A 17,599-nucleotide genomic window follows, 5' to 3' on the forward strand; every position below is an offset into this window, starting at 1 on the left:
GGGCCGTGTGTGACTGTCTGGGAGAAGGAAAAAGGCGTTGAGGGTCTCATCTGAATTTTGGGCAAAGTGCAAGAACAGGGTATTAGCAGGAAGACCGAGCTTTGAGAACGCATGGGAACAGGAAATGAGAAGTCATTGTCGGCAAAGAGAACAGGGATAAAAGAAGAATCTGTGAATGCGAGCGAGCACAAAGCTGGGTGCACATGCTTGACGGGACCAAGGCCGGTGTGGACAGGTGACCCGAAGGCCCCCGGGAGCGCCTCGAGGCCTGCCTCATGAGTAGCATGTGGCCACAAGTCTCCGAGTTACAGGTGAAGGGAAAACTGGAAACCAAAGAATGACCCCAAGTACAGGACAGTTCTTATCAACCAACGCACCCACTTTTAATTGCAAAAAGTAAAAATTTTTGTTACATAAAACTTTAATTTACATACATTCTTTACAGGTTTGCAGTACATTAAGTTACGGTCAACATTCCACACTGAACACAGCGTAACAGAGCCTCTGGAGCACGTGTGGCTGGACAGGTGTCTGCCTCCCTCTGCTCACAGGGACCACCCAGGCCCACCACCCTGGTTCCCTGCAGACGAGCTGCTGTCTGGGCTCCCGTCCCTGATGGTGGCAGGGAAGAGGCTGAGCACTGAGCTCCTGCCTACCTCTGCCTCTTGTCTTCTCCCCCAGCCTAGGCGTCTGTTACTGACCTTTCCCCAGGAGGGAGGAGGTGGAGGAACAGACCACAGCCAGTACTTTTCTGAGGGTGAGACTATGGAGAGAAGTTTGGAGGGAAAGTCACCTATGATGAGGCTGGGGCTCCTCTGAGAATGCCATGCGTCTGTCAGTTCCTGTCACCAACTCTCACAGGTGAGTTGGTTCCTTGAAAGCTTGGAAGTGCTCTGAGGGGCTAAAGTTCAAAGGCTGGGACGCTGCTGACTTCACCTACCCCACAGAGCTGTTGTGAGGAATAATGAGGTCAATTAAGCCTGGCAGAAAGCCGATGTCCCGACACTCCAACGTCTGTCTGAAACTTAAACTGGTTTCCCTCCTCAGCACGGGTGCTTGCAGCCGTGGCTCACTCTTGGATTGACGCTGGCTGACTGACAGACGCACGAACGCAGGAGGAGTGGGCAGCCCCACCATGTCTGTACAGTTTCAGGCGTCTGCCTGGAGTTACATAACATTTCTTCTCTCCACTATTCTGGAGACGTCTGAACATTTCATGGTCCCCAGAGAGGGAGAAATGACAGATGTATTTAGCTCTAATGCTTAAATTATGCAGGGCAGGGAAACCAGACACTATGGGACCTGGACCACAAATGAGCTGGCTGGAGGGTTTCGCACCAAGGCCAGCACTTAAAGCCACGTTGCGCCCAGGGTGGGTGGACTTGGATGTGGTGCACGAGGGAGACCTCCTGTCCATCTCCTCTAAGATGCTTTTGCAAAAGAAGCTGCTGGATATGGGGAGACTGATGGTGACACAGCACGTTCCCAGAGCCTCCCATTTTTCATTTGTGACAGGGCTCTCTCCATAAGCACCTGACCTTCCTAGCCTCCTGGCCTGGACATGCATCGGCTCTGGACCCAATATCCACAGGTGCAAACGTGGAGAGGATCTCAGACCAAAACGCTATTTTAAAGCACATCTCTGGCACTCCCTTCCTTCAGCCAATTTTAGTGGGTGAAAAATTTTAAAAGTGAAAGTTAATGAGTGTGGAACTTGTAACTCAGGAGAGTTTTTCTTCCATCGACAGAACTCAAAAGCCTAAAAGATTCCTGTTTAATAACTGATACTCAGAAGGTAGACAAGATTGCCTCTCCCTGCAACCTGACTTCTCTTTCCCCTACAACCTGGCCTTCTGCTGCGCAAGGAATAGATAAGAGGCAAACAACTGCTTTGAGGTTTTGAATTTTCACTATGGAAGCCACTGGTTAATGAGCAAAAATATCATCTAGACTGCATTCAAATGATTGAGGCCATCATCTGCAGCTAAGGAACTATTTTGTTTTAAAATAATTGTTCCTACACTGAGGCCTATGCTGGGTTTTGGAAGAAGGGAATAGAAAACCGAGAAGTCAAAAACAAGTGATGTAAACTCCAAGGGGACCCACAACTGGAATTGGGCAGAGTCCCTCTTCTGGTCACACATCTGGAAACTTATGGTGACAGGAAAATGGCTGGATATGGTTGTGTTCCAGCCACATCCACTCTTAAAAAAGAGTTTTCAGAAGGGGAGGGAAAAAGTGAAAGGCTTTTTATAAAAGTCATCTGTTAGATTCTCTCCATTTCTGTCCAAAACAGTTTTGAAAACAATCCCTGAAGAGTTCCCAGCTTGCTGACCCTCTCCCTACCCGGCTGGGCACATCTGAGTCGATGAAACCCACAGCTTCACTCCTGCTATGCTGTAGCAGGCAAATAATGTGCTGTGGAACCAGCCATCTACTGGACAGCAGTGAACTGTCCTCAGCTCCAGTTTCTTTACTTGTAAAATGAGGACCTAATACCTGCTTTACAGGACGGAGAAAAGACCAGAGGAGATTATGTATATCAGGACACTCTTAAACTGGAATGGACTGGACAAATGTTACCATTTCTTTCTCCCAGAAAATGACTCCAAATCTGTCTGCTTCACTGACTGTTTTGTATTTTGCCAAAGAGGCAGATTCTGTTTCCACAAACCATTGTTATTTCACTCTCTCCCCTTCCTGAAGAAATTGAGAGTGGGGAGAGGATAAGTTCCTCCTCTCTTCATAAGCCAGAACAGGCACAGTGTCTATTCAACACCTGACTCCTGGGGACCTCAGGACACCTGGATATAATACTTCAACCTGTGCCAAAGCAGCCTTTCTCCCCAGAGAGCTGACTTTTGGGGACACGAGCCTCTGCTCCGGGAACCAACAAGAAAGGGGAACCTAACCCACGTGCGGAGGTCACTGCCATGGGACCTCTCAGTAAACACTCAACAAACTCAAGAGCAAGTCCCTTTGTTTAAAGCAAGCTCTGCAGTTTTGTTCTTACCGTGGTGGTAGAGATGGGGAGTTATGTGGTCCCAGCAGGCCCCTGATCCTGTTTCCTCATTTTTATGATCCTTTTTCCCATACCATGTCACATGGAGGGACTTTTTAGAAAGGAACTGGCTGGCAACTTGCTGATCACTAACTGGTCAGTGGTAGATCCTGCTTTTCAGAACTACCTTGAGAAGAAGATGAATTACATCTCAGTTTCCAGTAATTAAAAGCAGAAAACACTCTTTGGAGAACATCTCCCCTAATATAAATCGACATTCAATTCTGAACGGGCCAGATTTTAAAATGACTTTTAGAAGTCTCTTTGTATCTGATGCCCCACCATTCTTTGCTGAACTGTAGACAGCTCAGGGGACCTCCCAAAGGATGCCTCAGAATACCAACACATACAAGGGTTTTTCAGTTTTGAGCTGAAGAGGGTATTTTATGAACATTCAAGGTGTGAAGGGCTGGAGTAAAACATGGAAGGAACACAGGGTAACTCATAAAAGCAAAACAGAAATTTCAATCAACAGAACAGTTGCTTTGCTCCTAAAAAACTCTCTTTTGTTAACCCAAAGGACCTAACTTAAGAAAACTGAGAGGCCTCTACAGAACTTGTTTACATAGAAACCTTCCCTGTGTGCAGCAGGGGTAAGGACATTGAAAAGGCTCTAAAAGCTTGAACAAAGCTGGCCTCTGAATGATCCCTCTGATTTAAAACCTCTTAAATTATAACTGCTTAGCAGCATGACTTTTATATGGACACAAAGTTTTGTTTTTCCTGTGTTAATTCACACGGAGGCGCTGATTCTTTTAAGGAAAAATTCCCTCAGGTACAGTTCATCCCAGTTTCACTCAAGCCCATGGAGGAGGCGCTGAGCTTTTCCACCCTGAGCTCTGTGAACCCTCTTTGTCCTTTACAAGCCCACAAACAGGCCATTCAAACACCCGATGATCCTCCCTGCTGCTCATGAGATGCGCAGAGAAAGAGGGCCTGGGGACAAGGTGCAGGGGTGCCTCCAAGGATGAAGAGGACCCCACAAGGAGTCCCACCCTCTTCTCTCACCACTGTCTGCCTCTGGTCTGTAAGCCAACACAGACACCTCCAGCACCTGTTGGATTTCTGCAGTTCTGAACCAGAGGCTGTAGTGTGGTTTGCTTTTTCTTCAACTTGGCAACCACATGATCAGAGGCCAGATTTTTAACAGGGTCAGTAGAGGAATAATAAAGGGGAGAAAGGAAACAAGAAAAGACTGTCCTTACTTACACACTTAAGACACACGAAACACACTTGGGGAAAACAATGCGCACAGTGAATCACCCAATCAAACGAACATAGTTTTATATTTTCACAAAAAATAAAAACACCTCATCTTGGTTCCCAGCACAGAGAGAGAAATCCTTTCAAGACAGAGGGTCACACAGTCGCATGCCCAGCTGGCCAACACTTTGAGTCTGGAGTTCCTTCCCCAACCACATTACAACATCAGCTTGACACATCTGTAAAACATCTTCCCTGCAGAAAGTCGGACCCTAAAGATCAAACCCAGGGAGGCACCCTCTCCCCAGGCCAGCACTAACTCATGCCCCTCTGAAGACATTTGGTAAAAGCAACACAGCTGACAAGAGCAGTGCTGCCTCAGCAGTACAGGGCGCTGGCCCAGCCAAGGGAGGGGGACCAGGAGCCCAATGTCTGAGAAGCCATCCAAACAGGCAAAGGAGAAGGGGGGGTAGGGCGGAAACATAAGAACTTTATCACAGAATGGAGAAAAGTATTACCTTAAAAATTACCATTTCAATTACAGACTCTAAGAGCCACAAACACTGGGAAAGAAGTGCACTTCTTGAGTGCAGTTTGAGATTACTGGATCCTTTTTCACTGGTTCTAGATTCCATTCTGCTTGGGAGACTGCAATGACTTCTTTAATCATCCATGGCTTTCCCAAAAAAATAAAGGGTGGTGTGACCAGGCAGACAGGACAGGTAGGCCCACATGGTAGAGGATGGCTCTGAAGTCAGGCCCTGCTGACTGCCCTCTCGTGGCCAGGGAGCCAGCAGAGGCGATCATGCCATGCAAGTCAGGGAAGGTACCAACCCTGCTCCCTGCCTGAAGGGCAGCCTCAAGGTGCCAAAAGGCCTGGAAGAGGCCACTCTCACAGACAGGTGCTGGCAAAGTCCTGGCCAAGCGGCTGGGCTGGAAGAACTGGGAGGGCTGGGCTCTGGCCTTTGCCTCCAGCACACAAGTGGCTCACACATGCATGCACAGGGCAGGTAACTAAGTAACCAACCCCTGGAAAGTGGTTTCATCGTTTTTTGTTTTTGTTTTCCCCCTTTTGGTCCGGTCTTCAGCTCTCAAAGCTGTTCCTTCAGTTCTGTTTCTTACAGTTCTGAGAGGGTGGTTCCATCGCAGATGACCAAAGGCTGGACCCCTCTGGCTATAATGTAGACCTTCCAGTGGGTGGCACCAGCATAGCCTTGAAGGGAAACAGCAACAAGGAAAGCACGTGAACGTCAGGGACTGGGCCTACCTGTGGGCACCAGCAAGGCAGGTCTGCCAGAGCTGCCCTCTCGTTCACCTACAGACTCCGAGGCCTTGCTTGCTCTGGAGGCTCATGGAGGCCATGCTTCTAGCTCTTCCTGGCATAAGTATCCCCAGTTATTATCAGTCCTCTCTGTGACATCCAGCGGGAGCCACTATGAATCAAAGTGCTTCATCACCAGCCCTCAGCTGGGTAACTGTCAATCACCATTCAGCAGGTTTACACAAGCAGGACACTCTAGATAAGGCTGATATGGAGCATCGATCCTCAGGTCTCATTTTTTTCAGCAAGAAGATAGGACTGCTTCTGAGGGGGGCCAGGACCCCTATCCAATTCTCTTGAGGTTATATATAATATGGTCTCATTACAGAACATCCACATTAACACAAACCAGAATATATTAGAATATATTTCCTAAATTATATTCTTCAAAGAGTAGCATTCTATAAAATAGTCCAAGGAAGAGGGGTTCCGTGGTCAAGAAAGTCTGAAAAATGCTAGATTCCTTCAAGGCTTTTCAGAGCCTTTTGTACACTGATGTATACTATGTTTTGACAAGACAGGCATTTCCCAAAGTCAATGACTCAAGAGCCCTATGTGCCAAGGATCTTTCCAAGGGGCTCCTGTTTGCCTTCTGGGGTCATGACTGATCTGAAGAATGGATTAGGAAACACTGCCCTATGTCATTTGAGCGACAGGAATAGGCTAGGAAGATAAAGTTAAAAAACTTTAACACTTCAATAACTTCCTGATGGAAAATTTTCTAGAGAATGATATATACTACCCATCTTTAAACTGAGAGTGCCGAACGCAATGTAACCTCTGCTTGGTGACTCAAGAAAGGTCACTACGTGCGTGACTGTAGCATCATGGCAGGTGTGTGGGCTCACGAGTGTCAGCATCTGATGCCTGACACCCACGTCATTCCTGAAAATGCCGCCCGTCATAGGTTTTCTGGTGATCTGTAACACTGTCCCCTTCCCCTCAACCTTCATGAATAATGCTTATTTTGTCAAAATAGCACAGAACCTGCTTGTCACAGTGCTATTCTTAAGGGTCTCTGAGGTACACGAGCTGCCACCTGTCCTCCAGCCACTAAATTGTTCTCCTCCATGGTCAGCGTCTGCTTTCCTGTGCTCGTTTTTCACTGTGGCAGCTGCGGCCACTGCTTCTATTTCTGCCACTGCTTCAACTTCCCACTGTCCTCCTCAGCCCTCCCCACCCTCACTCTTCTCCTGACTTGCCCTCTTCCCCTTGTCCTGGTCAGTCTCCATCCTTTCTCGACATTCCTGTCACGTGCTGCTGACCACGGACACTGCCGACCACAGGGCTCCTTCCCCTCTGGTCAGTGAGCTGGCAGGTCATGGCACGACAAGCATCACACTCTGGACTTCAGGCTGTTCTGGACCAGCCCACACCAGCCTCTGATGCTCAAAGCTTCTTTGATCACTGCCAGTCACCCACCTTTTTTTCTTTTTCCCTAATTCTATAATTGGCACTCTGGATGCTTGTGGGAGACGAAAACCTGGAATTTGGTTAACTAAAGTGTTTCTGCAGTTGTCTGAACTGTCAGGCATTTGTAGAACATAAGACGGAAACTTTTTCAAGCACAACTACAGACTCCAAACCCAGAATGCCACACAGACTTGTGCAGCACCACTCCAGGAAGACGGGTTCGGAATAATTTCCACATAAGAATCCTATTTTTTGTAGTAATTCTCAAGAGCCAGGCCAGCTGTGCTCCATTATTGGTTAATGCTTAATTTGTGCATTATTTTTATTTTTTTCATTTTTAAATTTAAATAAAAGTTATATAACTTGGATTAAAGTTTGGCAGTTTGCAGTCTGCATCCTACCTCCAAATGGGGGCTCTAGGGGGTGGGGTTTTCTGAACAGATAAAATTAAAAGAAATCAACTAGAAAACCAGTCTTGGCTCTGCCAGGGACACCAGGGCTCCCCTAGGTTTTGTGAGGCAAGAAAAACAAGGCAGGCAATGGTGATGCTTGCTGATTTATCTGCTTCTGCCAAGAAAATTCTACTATCAAACTGACTGCTACTGACAGCAGCTGATTGAAGCCTGTTTCTTTGGAATGGATTTTTAGAATATAAGGTACAGAACGAGTCACATTTGGGAAGTCAGGGAGCCAAGGGTGAGTCATGACTGTGAGCCTGTGACCTGGCTGTGGGACCCACACGGAAGGTAGTATTTCCGTGTGTGGCTTTTGCACTTACATACTGCCTGCATTGCTTTATTAGCAAAATGGGCACAGAAGGGATTTCCTCAAATCTGAATTGTACCTCCTCTGGCTTGACTCTGCGAAAGGAGGCGCTTAAGACTAATGCTTTGCCTAACTGCTGGTGGGGCCTTGGGATGGTCACCTCTCCTCTCTGGGTCTTAATCTCCTTATCTGTAAAATAAGGGATTATTCTAAATATTTTCCATAATAATTCCTTCTAACTTGAAATCTCTAAAGCCAATGGACACAAGACATTTCTCTCTGCCACATTTTCTCATTACTTCTCATTATATCTAAGCATAAATATTGACCCTGTTAATAAAAGAAGGCTATTCTGGACTCTACTTAATGAATATTTGTGAAGGCAATATTTAATTTTTAGAACGTATTTTGAGTTAAAAACGAAAAAGATCCTGTGGCTGACCTTGTGCTCCAGGGGCTCACCTACCGATATCCCCTGGCTCTAGCGGCATTGCCACGGACTGGCAGTGTCTTCGGCACTGGAAGGGAGGGATGAGCTGCAGCATGGCCTCACCACTGCCAATGGTAAAGAGCTCATGCATCCTATGCATCTGGAGGAAAAGACACGGGAGAAGAAAAGGAAGAAAAGAAAACAAAATAAAACCCCAGCTCATGGGAGAGTAATACACAAAAATTCTTATACACATGGCTCTGAGTTTCGTAGCACCCTAAGCAAAGAGGAAAACAGCACCAAGAACACAATTCACGATTATGTCCGAAGGACAAAAACAAACTAAGCTTCTCCTAAGCGTGGCATCTCCCAGTACTGAGACCAGAGTAAGATTTCTTCCATGGTTTTTCCTAAAGAGACACTGTGTAGTTTTGTGGGAAACATCCTCAACGACAGCCCTGTAGCAGAAATGGTACAAGCTTCATAATTCACAACTGTTTCCAGCCACAGTTTCAAAGTAGGTCAATTACTACCTACTATCTATTATTAAATACAAGTATCTAATTGTATTTTAACAAAAGTCTAGTAGAGGCCAACACATGGTGGTCTAAATAGGCAATCTTCTGAGGGTCTGGTTTGATCCAGAGAGAGAGTCTGCATATCCTCTGGACAACAGTCCATGGAATATTATTACTTACCATTAGGCTTTTGATGAGAATTGGACAGCAGCAAGTTAAAGTCTATACTTTTTGGCAAGACCCAGGTGAGCAGATACATGATGCTACTAATTAAAAACTAACAACAGCAAGATCAGCCTGATCTTGAGAGCTAAGGAGATAACCAGGACAGGTTATCTGGTTATATATATATATATATATATATCTGGTTATATATACCTACACAGGTAACTACTGCACTTCTGAGGGCACACTACTGCTACCAACAGGCAGTAAGTGCAACCTGCTGTGTGCCAGGCAGAGCTGTGAACCCTGCGGTTGGGGAGGGGCAGGGAGTAGAGATAAAGAGAGAGGTTGGTATTGCTCAGGCTTCTCTTCTCATCTAGATGGTGAGAGAAAACCTCTGGGGCCTCACCTTCCCTCCCCTATTCCCCTTCCTCCCAGCCCCTGCCCTCTAGGGAAACCCTTTATACGCCCTTATGAAGCAGGGGTCAGAAGTCTGGCTCCCTGAGCCACATCCTGGTTTCTTCCTTCACCACTTGGGTCCTCCAGAGCCTTGGGATGTGGCCCTATATCTTCTTCTGCCCCCAACCCTGGTCTTTCTGTTGCTTCCACAGGCCCTGGCCATGACTCTGTGTCCATGGAAACCCTAGAGCCATTTCATCTCCTGCTATAGTGACAGAAGGAGAACTAATGTCTTGAGCTGGCCTGTGACTGACTGGACTAACACTGGCAGAAGCCCTGACATCTGCAGTCTTGAAAAAGCCCAGAAGACCAAAAATAAGCGGATGTATCTCTGTTTCATACAGGCCTGAGACGGGGTGGAACCATGTTCCTCCACATTCAGGAGGAGGAGGAACAGACAAGGCGATGGCGTGGGCCAGCCCTCAGCAACACCGTGGTGTGGGTAAAGTGGGCCTTGGAGGCCCTCACCTCTTCCCCCAGGGCCTCTTAACAATCAGACCCTGCTGCTTATCTTCTAACCCAAGGCTGCCTCTCGGATTCTGCGCCCACAGACATGTGGCTTTACCAGGGTCCAGGGCCCAGGGATGTGGACCAAGGGCGGAGTAACAATGCTGTGGAGAAAGGAGAGCCTGGGCCAGGGTGGGGAACAGATGCTCTAAGAAATCAGACTCTCAGGATTTTTGCCTATTTGGGCCACCTCCCTTCCCAAAACATTCTTGAGAACCACAACAAGATGACTCTGATAGACGTCTGTGTAACTGTGTATTTACCCCTTTGGCTGGGCTCCTTGGTGTCCCTGTTAAGCAGTCTGGTGAAATTTACTTAAGATTCAAGTGGGAAAACCCAAGATAAAGATCAAGGCCCTCGCCCAGAATTATATCATAATTATGAAGATGAAATCATACTAGGGGCCCAAGTTCTAGCTGAAGACAGCAGGATAAACTTCTTTAAAACCTGAGGCAAGAGCCCAGCACCTCCACCCTACAGCTGGCAGACAGAAGTTCTTACTTCTAGACAAAATGATTGTTTTTAAAGGCTTTGAAATTCCTTTAACACGATTCAGCAAACTGGAGCCAAACGATAGTGTCAGGAGGTTAAAGACACAACCCAGAGTTGGTAGGGGTCACAGTTCAGCAAATTTAATTTTTTAACAAAGGAAAATTCATCCTTTTAATTATTCCAAACAAATCCAGGCTCAAAATCCCTCCTCAGGAATTAGACTCAACAAGAGAGCAATTCAGAGAAAAGCAAACAGACGCAAACACCGCACAGCTCTGCCCAGTCTGCTGGTCCCAGAGACGTAAATGTGGGCTCTGGGTACTTGGCCACGGGCTGAGCTGAGAAGCACTGCCACACACACTGGGCTGCCTGCCTCAGGCACGGGCTTGTCAACCCTTTTGTTCCCAAACCTCCCCATGCTCCCAAGCTTTTTCCTCCCCCAGTTATCCATCTGAAGTTTCTCATTTGTTTACTTCTGGGGAGAGCGAGGAGAGACCTCTTATTAACGTGCTGTGTCCTTGGGCAAATCAATTCACCTCTCTGGGGCTCAGTTTCCATATCTACAAAATGAGTAAGTTGGACTATTTATTCATTTACATACTATTCATTTATAGTTTGCCTGCTTTCTACTTGGAGGTAGGGGAGTCAGGCTACCTGCATGCTCAGGACCCTTCAAATTTTAGGATTCTACCTCCTTTAACGCAGAAAAGTAGCTTGCCCCTACGTGTTACAGGCAGGAGATACATTTGCAAGGTAACCAGACTTTCTATCAGCACGCCTTCAGTAAAAGGTCAGGTCTGTGGGCAAGCAGCGGGAGGAGAGAACTTCAGATTACGTGGGTGACCGCTCAATTCACCCTCTAAGCTGACACGCAAGGAAGGCTTTGATTATAACATCAGCCCAGGTACCAAGTGAGAAACATTCTAGATCCAAGTCCTCTCAAAATGTCCTACCTTACTCCCCACAATAGGTTCTGGTTGAAGAAGGAAACACTTTTTCAAGGAGGCTTCTCTTGGAAATGGCAGGTAGGTGAAAACAGGAAAAAGCTCACGTAAAACATGAGATCTGTTCAGAGGTCTTCTCCTGTAAAACGGGTGAAAGAGAAAAAAGTAATTAAATTGGGCAAGCAAGCCTAACTCCATGACTAAGAGCTCAGCAAGGGTGGGAAAACTGTGGGCGGTGGGTCAAGAGGAAAAAATGTCAGGACAACATCCGAAGTATTAGGTCCACGAAGAACAGTCATGCCAAGTCAATTAATTGTAACATGTAGACACACACACACACACACTCTCTCTCTACAGCCACGATTTGTCCGTGTGGGTGGGGTGTTTATAAAATCCAGCTAAAACAACATATAGAGGGAGAAAAGAAACACTCCATTCATTCTCTCTTGGCAAAGAGAGTGAAGTAACAGCAGGCAGGGCAAGAGAGAAGAAGGGAGGAGGAGGGGGCAAAAATCGTGAACCTTCTGAGGTCGAGCAGCACGAAGCAGAAAGCCCGACAAGCTTGTTAGACCGAGTATTTGATTATGCGAATAAATGACACATTTAAAGAAAGGCAGAAGCAGGGAGATTATCCAACAAAAGGCCTGAAAAAGCAGTTTTAATTTTCTTTGGAATGGTTCTAGAAGTAAAGGGCCCTTCCTCTTCTTTCTAGAAAGCAACTTTCACCTGAAGAAAGGGACCATGTCTTCTACAGGACACAGGGAGAAACAGGGGGATAGGTCACGTACGGCTGGATGAACTTAAGCAGGTATTAACCTCTCTGATCCCCACTTTTCTGGTCTGAAAAACCACAGTGCTAATTCCTACTCCCCAGAGCTACTTATGAGAGTCACCAATGCGTGACCGACACTAAGCACCAAGGCACACTGTCCAGCACAAACGAATGCCAAGAAATAGCTTCCCCTTTAATTCTCTGTGCTCTCTCTGCAGTCCTCGATGCTCAGGACCCACTTGGCATAAATACAAACGCTAAACACATACCTAGAAGTAAATCATGAGTCTATCAGAGAATCTCGGTGTCCACTCGGCATTCTCCTACTACGCAGCTCGGTCCACCCCTCCTGACACACCTCTTCGACTCATCCCCTTTCTCTCTCATCAGTTCTGCAGCAGTGTGCTCCTGAGTATCATTTAACTTTAAGGGCGTACTGTAAAGTGCTTACACAGTGCCAGGCATAGTAGGGTCTCAGCAGTACCATTCTGACATCTAGTCTGCCCTCTTCCTGCACACATGCACACTGAGAGCCTCTTTCCACACTCACCACGGATAAGGAAACGGGAACCACCGGTCAGGAAAGCAGCGCCACCACTTGGTGAAAAACCCTTCAGTGAAGCCTTCTGTCACCTCAGGATACTGGCACAAAAAACGCTGAAGCCCCTCAGATGACAGGGGCTGTCCCGTCTTGGCGAGGCAGAAAACAAAAGTGCAACAAGACAACATGGAATTACTAATCACGAATGTCACCATGCTTGATGCTTCCTAGCCATTAAACGGGTAATCAACCAGTGGGAGACTCTGTCTTCTCGCTCACCTTGATCACCAGAGGACAGAGTCTCTCAAATTTCTTTGGGGCATCTTCCAGGAGCATCACCTTGAGGGGTAATTTCTGGGCACAGCCGGTGCAGTTGGCAGGGATGGGGTCCGACTCATTCTGCTCACAGTCATTTGTCCACCAGGGGTCAAAGTCTGAGAAAGGAAGGATATGGAGAAAGCAGATACAGCGCGTAAAACCAGTAGCCCCAGCAATGAAAGCAGAAAGACATAAGAATAATTTTAAAAGCTAACAGTGATAAGCACATGAGACCTCTGAAAAGGTACATATCAAATAAGTTAACCCCAGAGAAGGGAACAGAGGGCCTAGGGGACAGAGGTGGAAAGGAGAGGCACTTTTCTCTGTATACTCTTCTAGACTTTATGGAAAATATTTTTTAACATGTACAAGTATCTCCTAAGTCAAATAAACAACTGAAGTTGAACAGTTTGAGAAGCTATATTTGGAGACATGGGGTTGGAGATGCAGTTCTTCCACCATTTTCTGACCTGTGACCCGCAGGTCTGAACTGGCTACAGCACAGGCGGGAGAGGCAGGCAGGAAGGGCGGTCCCATTGTCAGTGATGAGCCCCTCTTCTCTGAGACCCTAGACCCTGGGTTCACAAATACAAGTGGAGGCCAGGACAGCTCTGGGAAAGAAAACTGACAAAAGGATGCAAACAGAAGGGATGAGGAGGAGAGACAGGACTTTTCAGGGACGCATCTTTGGAGTAGAGTGAACCGCATCTGCCCATTCGCGCTCTGAGCTCAGGGAAGGTAGGGGCTACTAACCATGGTTTCTAGCCCCAAGGACTGCAGGTTGGTCAGAACCAGAAGAATGCCCCACCCAGACCTTGATGTGAGAGTTCGTTGGCTGCGCCCACATCGTTCTCTGGTCCTTCTCTGAGGGGCTGGCTCTGTTTCTATGCAGCCCTTCTTCGTTTCTCTGCGTTCCTTCCCTCTGAGACTATTCTGTTCATAATATTATTGCATTATTTCTTGTTTGCTTTCTGTTCCATTCTGGGTTTCATCTGTGTTCTGAGATATGTGTTTGTGATAAGCTCTAATTTGAATCCAAAATATTTCACCAGATAGTTTCTGATTAAAACCCAATGGAAACCCAGCCAGGAGAGAGCCTAGAACAAAAGACAGCAGACAACCAAATGTGGCCGAAACGAAGTCAGTTCTTTAAACTAATAAACACATGTGGAAACTGACTCTTAACCACAAAACATTTTCTGTAGTCAGCAGAAGGCAGCAGTCCTGCAGTATAAGAAATCCTCATTGGGGGAGGGCTGTGTTTGTTCTCAGCATGTCTTCTGAGCATCCTCCATCTCTTGCAGACAGAACCCGTGTTTCCCTGAGGCAGCTGCCACCCACTCTTCTCATCCAGAGGACTACACACGCCGTGGCACACACTGTGCCCACCACGAGCCTCCAGGAGCAGCAGAAAACCCTTTTGTGGCACCTGTTTCAGTGGCACACTGAGGCTGCAGTTAGACTTTTTTCTTCCCTTCTGGAATATTTTCAAATGTTCCTTATTAGAGGTCAGTAACTGGGTGATCATTTCACTACCATAATTGTTGACAGACCAATATCATGATGCAGCTTTTTCCTTAAGCGAGCAGCATTTACCAATTTGCCATTATGTGCCACAGCTCTTTTCCCATGAAGTGTTTCAACAACAAAAGGCTGGCAATTTTCTGATTCACAGTTTCCTGTAGTGGCATACCTCATGTGTCCAATTCCAAGATCTGAAGTACCTAATTTCTTCAAATTGTCTTCAGTAAAGACATGATTCACAAGACCCATCCCCAGTGCTGCAGCCCCACGAGTCCCAGACACGTGGCACATCTGGCTGCGCGGGCCACTCTCCTGAGGTGATGCATCCAAACACACCACGCTCCTCTAGAATCCCCAACTCCTCCAGTTTCACGTCACCGCTGCCGCCGCCAAAAGCACATGGAGGGACCTGCCTCTGCGGCAGGGGTCTAAGCACCAACCAGTTGTTTGCTCGGCCTGTAAGCCTCCTATTGTCCACTCTTTACCATGTAATTATTGCGGAGGCATCGCTATTCTCATCTTACAGATGAACAAACTGAGAGGGAGAGGCAAGAGGAATTACCAAAGCGCCTGGGTGCAGTGGGAAGGGCACAGAGGATGCAGTAGGGCGGGGATGAGAGGACAGAGGCTGCTGAGGAAGCCTGTGATGAGGGCCTAGGGCTTCCTTCTAGGAAGGTCATTCTGGATTGTGACCAGGGTGCCCTGGAAGAGAGAAGCTGGGAAGAGGAAGACCTGGTTATACTTTGTTTCTGTCCTTTTTTCTTTGGGGGGGGGGGGGGGGGCGTTGTACTGTGAGGAGAGGTGAAATATAACGAGTCTTTTTTCTTTTTTTTAATTTTTTTGGCTGCACTGCAGGGCATGTGGGATCAGACCCACATCCCCTGCATTGGAAGTGTGGAGTCTTAACCACTGAACCACCAAGGAAATCCCTATAACGAGAGTCTTAACTGAGGCAGTGGGCTTGGGAAGAAAGGGGTGGTTCCAGAGATAGCGATGACACAACCTATGGCTCTGAGCAGCTCTAGGGAGAATGTCTGCACAGGCTGACATGGCCCAAGAGCTCCTCACCTAAGGGAGACACTGGACAGTTGCATATATTTATCATCACATTTTTCTGCAGTAATGTATCATATTCCAAATGAATTAATTAAGACAATCTTCCTAGGAGATAAGAATAAAGTATCAGGAGAAATTCTTCTCATTTATACAAAGCTGCTTCATAGGCTAGTAGCAGGCAGTTCTGAACCTAAGAGTATCAAGAGATTATTTTAACTGTAACTTAGTTTTATTCTGAGCTTTAGATATTCTTGGGATGCGTGAAAAGCAGGTGGAAGAAGAAAGCCCAGAGAAAGAAAATCAGGAAAGGAAAAGAAAACAGTAACAGAGTACTATAAAGAGTGGCAGAATACAAGATAGAGCTCTCTAGACAAGTAAATATCAATACAGGTCTTACAGTACTGACCATAATCATTTAAAAATGGAAATGGAAAATGATCTCATTCATAATAACCGGCAATAAATTTAACAAGAAAGGTAAAACTATAAAATTTTACTGAAGGATATAAAATAAGACCTAAATAAGCATATCATACCATGATACTGGATGGGAAGACTAAACATCATAAAGATGCCAAGTCTACTCAAAAAATACATATATAAACTTAATACAACTTGGAGAGAATCCCATCAGAGTCTCTTATTGGTGAAGGTGGGGATGGGGTGGGCTGTGCCCACAGCATTCTAAAGTTCACCTAGAAGAGAAAATATGTAAGAAGAGCAACAGGCAACAATCCGCCCTCTGCCAAATTAACTCTGGGAAATATCTGAGTGCCAGAAGGCATCCTGGGGTGATACAAATGAATTACAAAGTATGGTCATTGCTTAAAATCTATGGGGGATACTCCCCTCAGGTACAGATACAGTTAGAGAATATATTAAAAGCCTCATGTGATAGATGCTGGGCAGACTGTGGGCCTGAGGACCCTCACATCTGACTGCTCATGGGTCACGAGAGAGCTCGAGCCTCTCTTTGTGCTGGGCATGAGGAGGGCAGGACTGGAGGGAAAGGGCACTGCTTTGCTCTCTCTGTGTAGATAATATGAACAAGTAATTCACAGAAAAATAAATACAAATGGCCTTAAAAACCACAGAAAAGACATCCAACTCCACTAATAACCAAAGAAATGCAACTTACAGTGAGATACTACTTTTCAGTTTCTTGACTGGCAAGACAAAGGTAATATCCAGTGTTGATGATCAATATATGCCTTATTTTTTTTTTCTTTTAAAAAGAGTTTTACTGAGATATAATTGAACATATGCTTTAAATGAAAGTTACACATTGGTGTAAGTTTATGAAGATAATTTGTTAGTATTTATTAAAATGTAAAATGTGCATGCTCTTTGAGCCAGCTATTCTACTTCCAAGAATCTATCTTACAGAGATAATAGTATATGTATATAAAAAATGTGTATATGAATGTCCCAAGTCTTTCTTTTATGATAGTAAAAAATCTAGAAACTGTTTAATTATGGAATACTCACAGAATGCAATAATATAAAATCCTGAAAAATCTGTATCCTGGGTTGAATAGTGTCCCGCCTAAAATTCAAGTCCTTCTGGAACCTCAGAATGTGACCATATTTGGAAATAGACTCCTCGCAGATGTAATTAATTAAGATGAGGTGATACTGAGGTAGGGTGGGCCCTAAATTCAATCTAAATGGTGTCCTTATTAGAAAAGGAGAGGACACACACAGAGGGAAGATGGCCCTGCAGAGACAGGGACTGGAGTTATGCTACCACAGCTAAGGAATGCCAAGGATTGATGGCAACCACCAGAAGCAGGAAGAGGCAAAGAAGGATTCTTCCCTAGAGCCTTTGAGAAGAAGAGCACTACCAACACCTTGATTTTGGACTTCTTGCCTCCAAAACTGTGCGAAAATGAATTTCGGTTGTTTTAATCCACCTGCCCTTTGGTACTTTATTATGGCAGCCTTAGAAACTAATACAATGTGTCTAGCCAAAAATATGTACATATGTGAATCAAAAACTATTCTGTATTTATAGATATTAAGTATAGCTATCTATACAGCCATGGAAAAATTCAGAGGGATGTATATCAAATTATTACCAGTGGTTGCTTGGGTGGAGGAGTTAGAGGGA

At 45.9% G+C, this 17,599-nt stretch overlaps 1 protein-coding gene across 2 annotated transcripts in view; it reads right to left on the minus strand.

The window, feature by feature from the left end:
- Nucleotides 1-372: 372 nt before the first annotated feature.
- Nucleotides 373-17,599, minus strand: part of C11H6orf89 (chromosome 11 C6orf89 homolog) — a 32,217-nt gene continuing 14,990 nt past the window's right edge. For both annotated transcript variants that reach the window (XM_057699339.1, XM_057699340.1), the window contains 5 exons: nucleotides 12,871-13,025; nucleotides 12,601-12,740; nucleotides 11,288-11,417; nucleotides 8,230-8,353; nucleotides 373-5,477 (listed from right to left, as the gene is read on the minus strand). In XM_057699339.1, coding sequence (XP_057555322.1) covers nucleotides 5,383-5,477; nucleotides 8,230-8,353; nucleotides 11,288-11,417; nucleotides 12,601-12,740; nucleotides 12,871-13,025 — 644 coding nt within the window. In that variant the 3' untranslated portion in view covers nucleotides 373-5,382. The remainder of the gene's footprint in view (nucleotides 5,478-8,229; nucleotides 8,354-11,287; nucleotides 11,418-12,600; nucleotides 12,741-12,870; nucleotides 13,026-17,599) is intronic.

Source organism: Hippopotamus amphibius, chromosome 11 (assembly GCF_030028045.1).
Source record: "Hippopotamus amphibius kiboko isolate mHipAmp2 chromosome 11, mHipAmp2.hap2, whole genome shotgun sequence".
NCBI classification, from domain to species: domain Eukaryota; kingdom Metazoa; phylum Chordata; class Mammalia; order Artiodactyla; family Hippopotamidae; genus Hippopotamus; species Hippopotamus amphibius.